General features: G+C 43.6%; 2 protein-coding genes across 2 annotated transcripts in view; both read left to right on the top strand.

Annotated features, from left to right (window-relative positions):
* Window positions 1-12,022, top strand: part of LOC134401620 (DGAT1/2-independent enzyme synthesizing storage lipids-like) — a 66,219-nt gene extending 54,197 nt beyond the window's left edge. The window contains exons 4-7 of the mRNA XM_063130730.1: window positions 126-319; window positions 1,494-1,554; window positions 2,553-2,692; window positions 11,772-12,022. Of these exons, the coding sequence (XP_062986800.1) occupies window positions 126-319; window positions 1,494-1,554; window positions 2,553-2,692; window positions 11,772-11,876 (500 nt within the window). The 3' untranslated portion in view covers window positions 11,877-12,022. The remainder of the gene's footprint in view (window positions 1-125; window positions 320-1,493; window positions 1,555-2,552; window positions 2,693-11,771) is intronic.
* LOC134401619 (DGAT1/2-independent enzyme synthesizing storage lipids-like) overlaps window positions 1-16,928 on the top strand; it is a 225,776-nt gene that overhangs the window by 12,364 nt on the left and 196,484 nt on the right. The window lies entirely within an intron of this gene.

The following is a 16,928-nucleotide window of genomic DNA, read 5'->3' as shown; positions in this document are numbered from 1 at the left end:
GTTGTTGTTGTTGTTGTTGTTGTTGTTGTTGTGTGAGTGTTTTGTCATGCAGGGAATATGAAATGCATTTCGTTTTCTATTTTAAGCAGAAATAAAGTCACTACATCTTATTCCCATTTTTTCAGGATTAAAGTTGTACTTTAAGGTAATTCACTGTGGCCATCCCACAAGAGAAGAATGTGTGGAAATTCTGAAGAAAGGGCATCTATTGGGTCTCGCGCCTGGAGGACTTCGAGAGCAAAACTATGGAGATGAGAATTATAAACTTCTGTGGGGAAAACGAAAAGGATTTGCTCAAGTAGCCATAGATGCAAAAGTGGTGAGCGGTTGCCTATGATTTCCCCATTATCTCCAAACTGAGGAGTTTTTTTTTTCTGGATATAACCAATTTATTTCATTGGCTACTTGTAAACCCATCATAAGGCACATACCACCATAAGGCAAGCTGACTATATGTACTATCTGGTCACATACGGAGACAAATTATAAATGATGGCAGACAATGAAATTATTTGTACACAAGAAGCAGACAATGAAATTATTTATAGACTGCTTACAGATGGAGCTTTTATAGTGCCACCCCCTGCCTTATTCATGGAACTCTATTAGGTGTCCAGATTATGAAGTCTTCAACTCGTGTTGTGTTTATTCATTCAGTCGCTTCTAACTCCTCATGACTTCATGGACCAGCCCAAGCCAGATCTTTCTGTCAGCCATCGCCACCCCCAGCTCCCCCAAGGTTGAGTCCATCACCTCCAGAATATCATCCATCCATCTTGCCCTTGGTCGGCCCCTCTTCCTTTTGCCTTCCACTTTCCCTATCATCAGCATCTTCTCCTGGGTATCCTGTCTTCTCATTATGTGGCCAAAGTACTTCAGTTTTGCCATTATTATCATTCCCTCAAGTGAGCAGTCTGGCTTTATTTCCTTTAGTATGGACTGGTTTGATCTTCTTGCAGTTCAAGGCACTCTCTGTATGCTAACTACAATAACCTCTACCATGAGGAAATCATTTTTTTTTATTCAAACAATAGTTGACCTAATTACTTGATAAACATATTTACTTCCTATCTGGTCAGCTTTTCTGAGCCACATTTCCCTTCAAAACAGAATAATGCCTTTCCCTCTTTTGTAGGCCCTATTTACTTTTTACTATATTTTATGTTCATTTCCTTGCATCAAAACTACAAGTAAACAGTCATGTGAACAATAGTCAAATTGATTCTAACTTAGTACAGGAATGTATCACAATATTCAATTTGCTTCTTTATAAAAATGGTAGCTTAGGAGAGTGGAGCAATTTATGGGAGAAATGAGCAAGGGCAATAACTATTTTGGGGATAAATCTTTGAAAGGTAGCCTATTACACAGATTGGTGCAGGAGTCTGGCAAGATGCAAAGGCTTTGGGAGCAAATTTTTGTGACAAACTGATCTACATGGGCTGAAGCAAAAAGAAACATTGCTATACTATCTATCCTTTGATCTCTTTTAGCCCATCATTCCTTTATTTACACAAAATATCCGAGAGGGAAATAGGACATTTGGAAATATAGGTAAGTTAAACTTCATTCATTTTTTGGAATGTGTTTTATAGATAGTATACTCATGCACTCTTAGGGCCTTGCTAGACAAGGTCTTAGCGCGCTGTGAGGCCCGGTTTCCCTGCTGTGCGTCCAGATGACGCACAGGGGAATCCGGGGTCAGGCTGCGCTGAAACCTCATTTGACGCGCCATAAGCGAAGTCGCTTATGGTGCGGCTTTTCCGCAGCCCCGGCCCGAGGCCGGGGCTGCGGAACGTCTAGCAGGGTCAGTGGCTTTTTGCGGCTACTCACTTACGAGTAGCTGGGAAAAGCCACGGACTGGGCACAGCGCTCATATGAGCGCTGTGCCCATCGGGCGGGGGGGATCCCGGGGGGAGATAGAGGGGGAAGGCCGTACTGGCAGGAGAGGGGGATGGCGGAGGGTGGCACATCTTGGGGGCGGGGAGGGATGGTGGAGGGTGGCACATCTAGGGGACGGGGAGGGATGGCGGAGGGTGGCATATCTAGGGAGCAGGGAGGGATGGCGGGGAAAGAGTGGGCATGGGGCATGGGGCTTAATTAAAAAAAGGTGGGGGGCTTAATTAAAAAAAAAACCACTTACCTTCTCTGGAGTCTTCGGAGCACACGTGGCCCCTTTAACAACAACAACAAAAAATGGCCGATACTGTAGGGCTTCCGGAGTCCCTGCGTGTCATGCGTCTAAGAAGCGGGGCGGCACGTGCTAAAGTAAGTGCTCCGTCGCCCCGCCTCCCTGCCGGCTTATCCGGCATGGTCTAGCAAGGCCCTTAGTTAGGCATAAGCCCTGTTGAATTCAGTGGGACATAACATCCAAGTAAAAATAGCAGAAGATCAGGCTGTAGGTATTTTTGAAATCAAGTGATGTGCATAAATTTTTGCAGGCTTTCATATGTATTCTGGTATTTGATTAAGCAGTGGCTAAGCTAAGTTCATGAGACCTCTCTTAAGTCTCTCAATATTTGATCCCAAGCTTATCTTAATTTCATATACAGCTCCAATGAGATGGCTCTATGAACGAACTCGTTGTATACTCTTTCCAACATTTGGAACATTTCCAGTCAAACTGCGGACACATGTTGGGCAACCAATTTCATATGATCCAAATCTAAGTGCTGAAGAACTAGCTGAAAAAGTAAGTGCTCTAAGATTCATGGAAACCATAAAAGAGGAGGCTGTGGGTATGCTTGGTGAGCCCTATTTTTGAAAGAGTCTGGTTGCGGTTCTGAGAAGTTACAAGGACTGGATCTAGGACAAGTGGGATCCCTAAAGCTGACTGGGAGTGAAAAAGAGGAATGGAAAGAAAAGTTGTCTCAATAGCTGTACCATCCTAAAAGACATTCACACTTTTGTCCTGTTGGAGTGGAGCAACAACCCTTGTGATAAGTCATTTGAATCAAGGGTGTGTGTGTGTGTGTGTGTGTGTGTGTGTGTCAGACAAAAAAGGAACTTGTTTCTTCCTCACTAGTTTCTTCTTGTAACTACTTGTTGATGTAGATTGCAATTCTTTCTTTCTTCCTTCTTCTTCTTCTTCTTCTTCTTCTTCTTCTTCTTCTTCTTCTTCTTCTTCTTCTTCTGTTAACTTCCTCCTTGTCTGATGCATGCAACCATAATGGCTGCACTCAACTCTCTGAAACCATTTTTGTTTTCCCAGGAGCTATAAGCTCTTAACAATGCTATATTTTAACTAGCCATAGCAGTGTGTGTGTGTTTCTTTCTATAGCCTTGCCTTACACCAATTACATGCTGAAGTTATGCAGCTGAACTTCACCAAACAAAACACAACTCTAACAGGTTATGGTGCCCAGAATATTAAAAAGGTGCTTAAGGCTAGAGGCTTAAGAAGAAAGGAAACCATGGCTCAGGCAAGTGTAAATGCGTTAATTTCAAAACTTCAGCCAGAAAACTTCCACGCATGGCTGTTCAGAGTGGAGATGCAGCTCGAGGAGGAAGGGCTCATGGAAATCACAAGGGAAGATGTACCCATAACAGGAGCTGAGAGCATCGCTGGATTCAAACAAAAGGACCGTAAGGTTAAATCCTTAATAATTCAATGCTTAGGAGATTCACAGCTGATCCATGTAAAGAGTGAAGACACAGCAAAGAAAATGTTGTTACCTCTGAAAAATCTAGAATGGAAAACAGAGGTACAAGATCAGATTCAGCTTTAAAAAGAGTTCTTTTCTGCTCAACTGAGGGGTGGGAGTTGCCCCTTAGAACATTTTGAAAAACTGCTGGATTTAATTGCCAAACTCAACACTGCAGGAGGAACTTTAAACAATGAGCAAAAGATTATAATCCTGCTGGCTTCTTTACCAAATACATATTCCTCTTTTATTTCTGGTGTTAATGCAAAGATGGACCCGCAGTTTAAAGATGTGCTTTCTGAATTCAAAAGCGAAGCGGACAGATGCACAATATTACTCACAGATGAGAAAAATTATGCTTCTGAGTCAAATTACACTGCAAAAGAGAGAAATGGGGCCAGGCCGCCATCTAATGGCCAATGTTATAATTGCGGGGGAACTGGACATTTCAAAAGGGACTGCCCAGCTCCAACCAATGGGAACCAATTCAGACAAAGAACTGCTGCTGAGAGCAAGAAAGGAGAAAAGCAAAAAAAGGATTTCTCACAGCAGTCCAAGCAAAAGACTCCTTACCATTGTTAGGATTTTTCAGTAACACAGAACACCAAAAATGATATTGGTAGAAAAACTTTTTTTTTTTGGCAAGAATTTATTCATGAGGATCAATGTGGTTTTTTATCTAAAAGACAGATGAGAGACAATGTTAGAACTGTATTATATATCTTGGAGTATTTAGAAAAACATCCAGAAAAGCAAGCTGAACTGATCTTCCTTGATGCAGAGAAGGCCTTTGATAACTTTAATTGGAATTTCTTATTTAAGATCTTGAAGGAAATGAGGGTTGGAGTAAATTTTATAAAAAGGGTCAAATCAATTTATACTTCACAAAATGCACAAATAATTATTAATGGAGATTTGTCAAAACCACGTGAAATACAAAGAGGAACAAGACAAGGTTGCCCTTTGTCACTTTTGTGGTTTATTCTGGTGTTGGAAGTATTGAACAGAGATATAAGGCAAGATGAAGGAAATGGAGGATTTTTGTTTCAGACAATACCTATTGTGACATCGGAGTAACCATTCAAGCAATGGCAGAAAGATATATCTAGATCCATATGGCAGGCAAAAAAAGAAAAAAAAGAGTTAAATATAAAATACTACAGGACCCAAAGGGAAGAATACTTCCTTTTGGGCTTAATGGACAATCAGATGAAAAGGAACTATGGGACTCTATTTTTATATACGATAACGGCAGCGAGATTATGATATGCACAAAAGTGGAAAGGCTCAATATTGCTTACAACAGATGAATGGCTATTGAAGATGGTGGAGTTGGCGGAGATGGCAAAACTTGCATCAATAATTTTAGAGAAATCAACATCTATGTTTTTAACTGAATGGAAACCTCTTATAGACTTTTTGCAGGAACTAGAAAAAATGATTTGTTCATCTGTGGAATCAACGATTAAGAAGAAAACTTTAAGATAAAAGAAAGAGAGGAATTTTGACTGTTGTAATTATAGAGCAAGAGAAGATATGGTCACTTGTTTTTGCTGTGGAGAAGATCAGAAATCCATCTTAACTTTGTATGCTTTTTATGTGTTGTGGTTTTTTTAGTCTTTCTATATGTTTTTTCTTTTGTTTTGTATTGTGTGTTTGTAAGTTGGTTGTGTTTTGAAATAAAAATTTATATATAAAAAAGACAGTGGGGCTAGCTCACACATGACTTCAGATGAAAACTTCTTCAAAGAATTAAACCCAAGTGAAGGCGGAAAGGTGTTTCTAGCAGATGGAAACTCCATAGCCATAAAAGGAAGTGGAAAAGGTGTGCTAAGCTGCAACACAGAGAAAGGAAATAATTTAATAGAAGCAAAAGATGCCACACATATTCCAGGTTTGGATGGGAGTGTCTTAAGTGTTTCTACATTAACTAAAAAGGGGTTTAATGTGAACTTTTGTAGCAACTTGTGCATCATAACCCTGGATGGGCATCTATATGCCATAGCCTTCGAGAATCAAGGAGTCTTTGAACTAGATTGCTCAAAGAAACAAGCAAATCTGATAAGATGCTGTACCAATGCAAATTGTCTTGATTTATGGCACAGGCAACTTGGTCATCATGATATGAATGCCATACTGGATATGGAAAGAAAGAATTTAATAAAAGGCATGACAACGAAGTCATGCAGCAATAGCAAAGATAGATGTGTGAGTTGCATTAAAGCAAAGAGTGTAAGGCCATCTATCCCAAAACAGAGGGAAAGGCAATCAAGAAAACTATTTGAGTTAATACACACTGACCTTTGTGGACCCATGCAAACACCTTCCAATGCAGGAAACCGTTATTAACTAATATTTGTAGATGACTATTCCAGGTACTGTGTAACCTATCTGCTGAAGGAGAAAAGTCAGACCCTGCAACTGCTGAAAGAATACGTTGTGACTGTGTGCAACAAATTTGGAAGAAAACCCCAAGCTTCTCAAACAGACAATGGCAGTGAGTACATGTCACAACACACACAAACCTACTTGAAAGAGTAAGGCGTAGCACACAGACACACGATACCATGCACACCTGAACAGAATGGGGTCACAGAGAGAAAGAACAGAACGCTGATGGAGATGGTGAGGTGTATGCTGTTGGACTCTAAGTTACCCAATCAGTATTGGGGAGAGGCAGTGATGACAGCCACCTACCTGCAGAACAGACTGCCTACCAAAGCAACAGGCAGGACTCCATTTGAGCTGTGGCATGGACGAAAGCCAAGTATGGAACACATCAGAGTGTTTGGATCCCAGGCTATGCTCACGTACCAAAAACTAGATGACAGAGCCAAAGAAGGAATCATGATTGGCTACACTCCAGGATGTAAAAGCTACAGAATACTAGACCCAGAAACAGGAAAAATCACAGTGAGCACTGCAGTGTACTTTCACGAAAGTGAGAAAGTCAGTGTAGACTACACTGATGCAGATGCCCCAACATCACCACCTCTGTCACCAGTCGAACTCGAAGGAGTAGAAATTGGAGCACGAGCAGAAGGAGATGTGGAGCAGATAGAGCAAACATAGGAGCTGGAAGTTGCCACACAGGAGGATGGGGTTCCTGAACCACAGCTCAGAAACTCACCCCATCCCAACAAATCAGCCAGATGACTATCCTACCTTGCAAGAGGGGCAGCACCAAACAAATCCTCAATGTGAGAAGAAATTGAAAGGATGTCCGCAACAGAAGCAAGTAAGTGGAGAAAAGCTGCTCAAGAAGAAATAGAAGCTCTACATAAAAACTATACTTAGACACTCGCAGAGCTACCAATAGGCAAAAGGCCTGTAGGATGCAAATGGGTCTTCAAAGCTAAACAAAACACAAAGGGAGAAATTGAACTATACAAAGCTAGACTGGTCACCAAAGGCTATTCCCAAAAATATGGGGAGGATTATGATGAGACATTTGCCCCCGTAGTGAAGTATACCACAATAAAGACTGTTTTAAGTGTAGGGTTCCTTCTGGGGCTCTCCTTGGTCACCACCGTGACATCACAGCGGCAACCAAGGAGAGCCCAGGATTGACGCGAGGCAACAGGCTGGGGGCCGCATTCCTGCATTTCTGGGAATGCAGCCTCCAGCCTCACTCATCGCCTCTGTAGCACATCTGGGACTTTCCTTGGCTGGCACAATGGCGCCGACCCAGAGAAGCCCCGGATTGATGCAAGGCAAAGGGCTGGGGGGGGGCGCTCCCACACTTCTGGGAACACGTCCTCCAGCCCCCCTCAGTGCTGAGTAAGTAGAAGAAGAAAAGGAAGAAGAGGAAGAGGAAGAAGAAGCAAGAGAAGAAGCAAGTAGAAGGTAAGACAAAGGTGTGGGTGGGTGTGGGTGAGAGAGTGTGTGTATGGGTGAATAGGGTGCCTGGTTGTTTGAGTGAATGGATGTGTGTGTGTGTGAGTGTGTGCGTGTGTGTGTGTGTTTTGGAGTGGGTGATCTTGAGTGTGTGAGTGTGCATGTGTGTGCGCTGGCAGTGTGTATTAGGGGTGTGCACGGACCCCCCGCTCCGCTTCACTTGCAGATCCGCCATTTTCCGGATCGGGCCGCTCCGCCCCACCCCCGCTCCGCCCACTTCCGCTCCGCTCCGCCCGGAGCTCCGGATCCGGATCCGGAGCTCCGTTTCCCCCCCCATAGGCTTGCATTGAAAGCTAAAAAATTATACAACTTTTTTTCTGTTCAAGTTAGAAACCTCATGTTTGGCACCATGACACCTCATGGGGATATACACACGCACGCCAAGTTTCAAAGCAATCCCATCATCCCCTGATTTTTGGCGAATTTTTGAAAATCAGGCACCCCACACACAACATCCCTGCGAGGTGGGCAGGGGAGGAGGGAGGGAAGGCAGGCAGGCATGCAGCTGGCATTTCTGGGGGCATAAGGAAGTGAGCCAAGGATAAGCCAGTAATGCATATAAAATGGAATAAATCAATCAATAAACAAAGGAGGGGTGGAATTAAAAGCAGCAGTGTTGCTCAATAAACAGCAAGAAGAATTTTTTTAAAAAGGCTATATCTGTCTTTTACCAGCAATAGGGGGACGTGCCCCGGGGAGGGGGAAGTAGCTGCCAGTTCAAGACACTGACAGCCACCAACAGCTCTGAGAAGAAGTAAAACGCTCACTTCAACTCATAACAGGCATTGCTCCACCACTGAAAAGTGACCATTCACTTCAACTCATGATAGGCATTGCTCCACCGTTTTACTCTCTTTGGAAGGCTCTAATGGCCTTCCAGTGCAGGAGAGAGTGGGGGCACGTCCACGATGAGATGCCCTAGGGGAGCTCATCCCCTTGCACCACATCGATTCAGTTGTTCACCAAGGTTAGGGTGGGGAGCAGTGCTGTGTTTCTATCTCTTATTCTTGGCTTAGTATATGATTTCAGGTTGTGTTTGTGCATTTGGTGGGGCTACTGTGTTAAAAAACATGGGGAAAAGCCCGTTCAGATGAAGAAAGAGAAGTTTCCCAGAATCCCAAGTTACCTGTTTTGCCTATGCCCTCCTCCAACTTTGGGATCATCATGACCGGGAGCTGACTCTGCCCCTCAGCCCTTTGAAAAAGGTATTTTTCCCGCCGATTTTTTAAAAACTTCTAGCCCGCGACCCGTACGATGCAGAAAGTTGAGAGTGGTCTCAAAATGACCCCCATCCACGACTCTCTGTGCACAAGAATTTTCAGAATGATAGCTTAAACCGCCCCCCAGTTATCCCCGATTCTTTCCCTCAATGCAATCCTATGGGCGAAAAGCCGAAAACGGCGTTTGAGCCGCGCGGTTGACCCGATTTTCACAAAAATATAGCACGCGAACCGTACGATGCAGAAAGTTGAGAGTGGTCTCAAAATGACCCCCATCCACGACTCTCTGTGCACAAGAATTTTCAGAATGATAGCTTAAACCCCCCCCCAGTTATCCCCGATTCTTTCCCTCAATGCAATCCTATGGGCGAAAAGCCGAAAACGCCGTTTGAGCCGCGCGGTTGACCCGATTTTCACAAAAATATAGCACGCGACCCAGACAACGCAGAGAGGTGAGAGTGGTCTCAAAATGACCCCCATCCATGACTCTCTGTGCACAAGAATTTTCAGAATGATAGCTTCAAAAACAACGTAGTTATGCGCGATTATTTGCCGCAATGCAATCCTATGGCGAAATGTTTTCAAGATGGCGACCGGAGCGCTCCGCCTGAACTAGGAGCTCCAAAAAATGGTCGCTTCTCTTCGCCTTGCTTCTAGGGGGTCCGCGGTCCGCTCCTACTCCGCCTCTGGGTAAGGCGGAGCAGGCCAATCCGCTACTGCTTCTACGCTCCTAATCGGAGCGGAGCACATCCCTAGTGTGTATACTGATGTGTACTGTGTACTGATGTGATGATGTCTGAATGGGATGACTATGAATGGATGCATGTGCATGTTTGCAGTGTGTGTGTGTGGGGGGAGAGCTGTAGTTTTCTGCATGTTGGAGGGATGATTTGGAGGTGATATTCGTATTGAATAATGCATTTTGACCCATAGACCTTCCTATCCAAGTTATTTGATATAATTGGCATGACGTATATTTTGTAAAAATTGCTTATAATTGTCCATCCTTCTTAAAAATCTTTTAAAAATTTAACAGGGTTGCCATTATCATCACCATCATTCAAGAGGCAGCTGGACAACCATGTCAGGGATGCTTTAGGGTGGATTCCTGCATTGAGCAGGGGGTTGAACTCGATGGCCTTGTAGGCCCCTTCCAACTCTGCTATTCTATGATCATCATCATCATTATCATCATCATAATCATTTATCTCTCTTTTCTAGCTCATGGTGTGTGTTTTTTGATGAACATGATGGGCTTTGCCAAGTCATGGTGTCTTTTACTTAATCAGAAATTTCCTGACTATTGAACATGCTTTAGTATGACTGCTTTCTGGATGTTGGCGTGCATATATTTTAGTAGGACAAATTTCTGAAGGTTTTCTGTAAAAATAAAATGACGTGATGCTGGTGACTGATGTGACTAGGAATAATTGTAACTTTTTCCTGTTGCCATAGTTCTTTAACTTCCATAACCAGTGGTGTATATTTTTCTCTCTTTTCCTCTGCAACATTTTTGTCATTAGGTATTGCTATGTCAATGAGATAGGTGTGTTTTTCTTGGTTGTTTTTGACTGTATGTCTGGTTGAAGTTGAAACAAGCTAAAAGGTGCTAGCCTTTAGTCCATTTTGTTCCATGGCTAATGTTTGCAGGGTTATAGTAGTTTATACTCTTTCTGAATGCTTTTTTGCTTGTTTGTTGTACTAGATTTTTCTGTACTTGTCAACTGCTTCATTTGTTTAGTGGTAGCAGTATGCTGAATCTGAGTATGGATATGAGAAAGGTGATGAGGAAAGAGGGTTAAAGGTTAGGAAAGGTTAGACTATGGTCATCTAGTGAAGGATTTGCAGTCAGAAAAGATATTTGAGGGAAGGGGAGACTGTATCACACAGAGTATAGCAAAAACTTCAAAATACAGCAAAAGCTACAGAAGTAGGAATGAATGAAGTTAGTTTCAGATACATTGAATGTCTCACTTGTTCTTTATTCCAGTGATTTTAACATTAAGATGTTATGTAGAACAGGTTTGTCTTAAGTGTGTTCTGTGAAATCAGACCTGTGATCAAGGCCATGTTTGGGTGGTCATGCTCCCTTCGGGGCTGGGCATGTTGATGGGCATGCCCCTTTAGAGGCTGTACGTGTTGGTGAGTACACCCTTTGGGGGCTGGACATGTTCTGGGCACGCTCCCTTGTGGAGGCCATGTTGCCTTCCTTTTTGGTTTCGAAAATATGGTCACCCGAAGTGGGCTTCCATCCGAAAGTGGCTAAAAAATAGAGCAAAAAAATAGTGCTTGCTCACCATACCATAGAAAAGAGTGTATGGAGGTGGAAGCTAAAATCCTAAGATAAAATGTTTAGGAATCCTATTGGATCCTTTTCCTGCAGATGGTACTGGGATGTAGGAAACTCCTGAGATTGCAGCAAAAGAGAGCACAGCTTTTAACCAAGGCTTCAGGAGTGTCACCATTACAGCAAAAGTAGGTAGCCTGGCTGGCTTGGCAAGGAAAAACTGGTAGAGGAAAAGTTTAAATCTCCCATCTTGGTGTGTGGTGGTCTCAATTGAAATGGCTGCATGTGCTTACACAACACTAGACAAAGGCTATCCCTCCAACTAAGAGTGTTAAGATTTCTCAAACAGAGGTTAAAGTTGGACTGGAATGCTAAATTGTAATGAAGGGGAAATGAGAAGTTTAAACGTCTCTTAAATGTTCTTTCTTTCGCAAGGCTGCTATATCCCTTAGCTCTAACTGCTTCCATCTTTGGAGTATCTTTGATCCCATTATCAGAGGCAACAAGCCTATATGCATCAGTTGCTGGGGAACATGGGGGGGGGAGGGTGCTGTTGCACCATGTCCTGCTTGTGGGTGCCTGGTCAACAGCTGGTTGACCACTGTGTGAACACAGTGTTGGACTAGATGGACACTTAGTCTGATCCAGCATGGCTCTTCTTGTGTTCTTATGTTCTTATTCTAAATCTATTGGTGTGTTTTTTCCCCTCTTGCCTCTGAACAGACCAAAATTGCAATGGAAGCTTTGCGAGACAAACACCAGAAAATACCAGGAAGTATATTGAGAGCTCTTTGGGAACGCTTTGAGACACATCACAAAGATGAATAGTGTGAACTGCATGGATACAGTCTATCTTCCATGATCCTTCGAAACAGCTTTAAATGGATTCAGATGGCTTCAAGTGGGCTCTGGGGATTTTCCTGCTGTTATTGCTGATGCTTCTGTTGAAGCCCTTGTTGCTCTGTGGAAAGCAGAGATGAATGGGCAGTTGACACGATCGCTCCCAAACACCCTCTCCCTCTCGTCAAACCCTGGGTAGCTCCCTTGTATATACATGAACTGAAGGCAATGGAGCAAGAAGGAAAACACTTAGAATGTAGGTGGAGGAAGACTAGTGCAGTGTCCAACTGAATACAAGTGAAAGTTTATTATTAGGGCTGTGCAGCACTTTGGTTCCAGATCTGAATTTGGAACTGTAGTGGGGTGATTTGGACCACTTCTGTCCAAATCCAAAACTGGTTCAGATTGGTTTGAAGTGGTGTGAAGCAGGTCAGACAGATCTGAAGCACAACGGAGTGCTTCATGTGATTCTGAAGCCTAGACCACCTCTCTATCTTTCTTCCTCCTTACTTAAGAGTAGGGAGGGGGAGAGGAAGAGCTGGGAGGGGGGAACCGAGTCTTGGCATCTCTCAGTGCCATTAGGGCTGAACTTCAGATCTGGAATTCCTAGTGTGTGCTGTGTGAGTGCAGCATACACATTATTGTGCACAAGCAAACTGTGTGTGGCCAAAGCAGTACATACAATATTATAGGCCAAAGCACTACACAATACACTTGTTTTCCCTTATGCACATCAAATGACCAGAAGAAGAATGTGGTCAGGATAGCCTATACACAATTTTTGAAAAATGTTTCCTTCATCTTATCTTTCCCCCCCAAAAAGGGTTAAAAGCCTGCCAAAACAATGGGAGCTAGTGTGGTGTAGTGGCTAGAGTGTTGGACTGGGGGATGTCTATATGGGTTCTTTACCCTGAGCTAAACACGCAGATTTACATTTCAGCATACAAGACACAGCTGTCTATTCGCAGTAGCCCATGTTTTTAATGCAATTATGTGCATATTCGTAGTTGTGATTTACCGCAACATTTGTATCAATGTCAGAGTTTGCACTGCATTATAGTTATGTGCTGTTGGGGGAGTTAAATTGCATTTTGACATGTGGGCATAGTGTTCAGGGCAGGACAAAGTGATTGGCTGATTTCCCACCTTCCCACCTATTGCGTCCTCATCTGGCTCCCTCGTTCTTTCCTGCTGTTTTCATTTTGAATTATATGATTCTGTGGAGCTCTACAGGTAGAGCCTATAATATTAAAACAAACAGGGGGGAACGGGCAGCCAGAGGGAGGAGACGTGTTCAGTCCTCCTCTCGCTCCTTAGGGAAAAGCCTCCATTTTCTTTTTTGAGGGTTATCTTTTGTAATGTGCTGCTTTCCCCCCTCTCACATCCTCCTTTGCTGCCTCCTTCCTTTCCTCCCCTCTTGGTTTTTCTCTTATATGAATCTGCAGAGATCCGCAGATAAAATTTATAGCTTTGCTCCTCTCTCCTCTGTAGCATCACAAGTGTGCATTAATAACTGCACTACAAAAAAATAATAATCAGGAGATAAATTGCTGTTGCTGTTGCGCTGTGATGCCCTTTGCCTTGATTTGAATCAATGAAATTTCAGGGTTATATTCAATGAAGTGCAATTCCGTTGTCGTATAGACAGGGGCAGAGAGAGATCTGGGATCTAGTCCCCACTTAGCCATGGAAGCTCACCGGGTGACATTAGGCCAGTCACAGACTCTTAGCCTAGTCTACCTCACAGGGGTGTTGTTGTGAGGATAAAATGGAGAGGATGATTACGATTATGTATGATGGCTTGAGTTCCTTGGAGGAAAAAAGGCAGGAAATGTAATAAATAAATAAAAAAGATCAGGTGGCTGGACCAACTCCTCTATAAGGAAAGGCTTCCATAATTGGGCTATTTAATCTAGAATAAAAGCCCAGTAGTGTGAATTGCAACCAAAGGGATGTTAACTTTTTCTTCCCTTAATGTAAGCCTCAGGACATCCCACTGAAGATGAATAATAGTGGCAGATTCAGGACATACAAAAGGAAAGTAGTAGGGGAGAGGGGTTATTTTGCACTTCCAAAAAAGATTGTGTCCTTCTATATTGCCCAGATCCTAAAATCATCATCACAGGCTCTTCTCTGGGTGTTCCTGCCAAATTACGTGAGAGTATTTTTTCAAATGTTTGCACTCCTGTTTGCTTTGATCTTGGTTATTACTTTGGTATTATTTTTATTTGAAACTTGATCCAGAGGGAGAGGCGGGATATATATATATACTACCCAGAGAGCTGTGTCTTCTGGGCAGTATGGAAATGTAATAAACAAACAAACAAAGTGCACAGCTGCGGTCTCACATGATTTAGCATATTTCTGTTAATAAGCATACCAAGAATTGGGGATAAAAGGTGAAGGTAGTGGAGTCAGAAAGTGCTAGGAGACTTTCACCCCCCCCGAAATACCCACATTACATTCTGCAAGGAAAACTTCCCCTTTTATGCCTGAAGAGCCCCATAAAGTTCCATCCACCAGATCCTAGCTGCACAGAGTACTAGGAATAATAGAATCAGAATAGTAGAGTTGGAAGGGGCCTATAAGGCCATCAAGTCCAACCCCCCCCGCCCCGCTCGATGCAGGAATCTACCCTAAAGCATACCTGACAGATGGTTGTCCAGGGGGGAATCTGCACGTCGTACCGAGACCGCTTCTAAGTGACCCCAGTGCGGCCCCAAAGCGATCGTGTAACTTGCCTGGAGAAGAGCCGAGGTGGCAGCGTCCTTGCCGCCACCACCCACAGACCTCCTCGGCTGGCAAGGAGAGCTCGGCTGAAGAAGGCGCAGTGGAGAGCGGAAGAAGCTCTCCACCCCACCTTCTTCCCCCGAGCTATCCGTCCCAGCCGGCGAGGAGGTCTGTGGGTGGCGGCGGTGGCGGCAAGGACGCCTCTTCCTCGGCTCTTCCAAAGGCAAGTTACACGATCGTTTTGGGGTCGCACTGGGGTCGCATAGAAGTGGTCTCGGTACGACGTGCAAATTCCGGCCAGCTGCCTCTTTGAATGCCTCTAGTGTGGGAGAGACCACAACCTCCCTAGGTAACTGGTTCCATTGTTGCACTGCTCTAATATATCTCTTCTACTTTCTCCCCCGCTGATGAGTTAACCAGTTGGAACTATTCTTCTGCTTTCCCCTAAGATCTTAGTAGACTTTTCCATTTTTATCAAATCTTCTTGACTCCATATTTTCCTACATTGGGAATTTCTTCATATGAGCGATTTATTTCACCCTCTTGACTCAGGGGTTTACATGTCCTTTTAATGACATTGTCAACTTCCGATGCCTCTCCTGCTATTTTCAAGCTTGTGAGGCAGCATCCATCTCAGTGATGGCACCAGAAAAAAAATTCAGTGGGGGCACAGAATGGGCAAATTCTATTTCTAGATGGATGGGCTGTATCCCACATGTTAAGATCTCTGAAAGAAAAATAATGCTGTATCTTACACTAAAACTGCCATCCTAACCGTATATTCTGAAATAAGTCATATATTGACTAAATTAGGTATTTTTAATATAAGGAGAAGGAGGGAGCAGCCAGCAGGGCAACAGGTTCTTTTTACACAGTACTTGGCAAGGCAGAAATGTCAGGCCAAGAGTGGAAGGAGGCTGCAGTACTGGGGCAATGGTGTGAGCACAGTGCACAAAGTTTGGCTCACATTGCCAGCAGCCACCTTTCATAGAATAATAGAAAGGCCATTGAGTCCAACCACCTGCTCAATGCAGGAATCCACCTTAAAGCATCCCTGACAAATGGCTGTCCAGCTGCACCTTGAAGGCCTCTAGTGTGGGAGAGCTGATGACTTCCCTAAGCAATTGGTTCCATTATTGTACTGCTCTAAGAGTCAGGAAGTTTTCTCCTGATGTCCAGCCAGAATCTGGCTTCCTGTAACTTGAGCCCATTTTTCTGTGTCCTGCACACTGAGATGATCGAGAAGAGATCTTGGCCCTCCTCTGTGTGACAACCTTTCAAGTATCCAAAGCCTTTTCCAAGTGAGCACTCTGCTGGGTGTGGTAGGAATAGCATCGACAGAATAGGAATGTGCGTTCTTATAAGTGATTTTGGATTTTCTTGTGATATCTCCCTTTCTTTTTGGGCTTTCCTTTTCAGTCTGCTATGCCCCTGCTTCTCCTAGCAATAAAGATTGCCTTCTCTCTACACCTTCAGCTTGCCATCCACCCTCCTTTGCTGCCCAGAGAAGGTGTGAGGCTCTCTGTCAATACTTGTGTTTGCCTTTTTGTATTGCTCTACTCATTGCTAATTCCATTTCACAATTCCACTAAATAAATCCTTCAGCTTGCTTCTCAAACTGGTTGCTTTTCCTGACTCCTCCTCATAAGGTCCAAGCTGTTGCAGCCTGATCAACTGGCTAGCCCTTTTCACACCCATACCCACACACATAGAATGGGGTGTCAGAATGCGAGAGTGTGCCCATGCCTCCTGCTCCCTTTTGCCCTGACTACTGCCACCACACAGCCCTCAAGAGAGCAATGTTCCCCAATTCTTCACTAAAAGGAAACAAATGGAAAGGGCTGCATTGGAATCTGAGAGAGAGAGAGATGAGGGCAGCATCAGAGAGCTGAGCTGCAGTTGGGACATACCCTAGCTAGTGATGTGAATGTATGGAAAAACCCAGAAAAAGGGTGGGACAGGTTTCCCCTGTTTTTCTCTGAAGCCTTTTTTGCCCCCCCCCCCCCAAAATGAAAAAAAATTAAACAAATGAATAACAAATGAATTAGAGAATGTTTTATTTTAGCATGATGAATAAAGTGTTTAAGATAAGGTGTTCGTACATTAACTTCTCCAAAAGATTTCTAAAAACTATCAGATTATTACAATTTCTGTACACTGAGGACAAGCTAGTCCTAGGTTGCAAATTGAGACTACAACTCTCAAATGGAAGAGCAAGATGCATTTCTGTCTCTTGCTTGGCACTGCCACTGAAGCAGAGACTGAAACTGATAGTGATAACTACAGCTCTGAAAATGATGAGTGGGGTAC

The sequence above is a fragment of the Elgaria multicarinata genome, chromosome 7 (assembly GCF_023053635.1).
Source record: "Elgaria multicarinata webbii isolate HBS135686 ecotype San Diego chromosome 7, rElgMul1.1.pri, whole genome shotgun sequence".
Classification (NCBI taxonomy): Eukaryota; Metazoa; Chordata; class Lepidosauria; order Squamata; family Anguidae; genus Elgaria; species Elgaria multicarinata.
The sequence above is the reverse complement of the archived record's forward strand: the minus strand, read 5'-3'. Positions and strand labels throughout refer to the sequence as shown.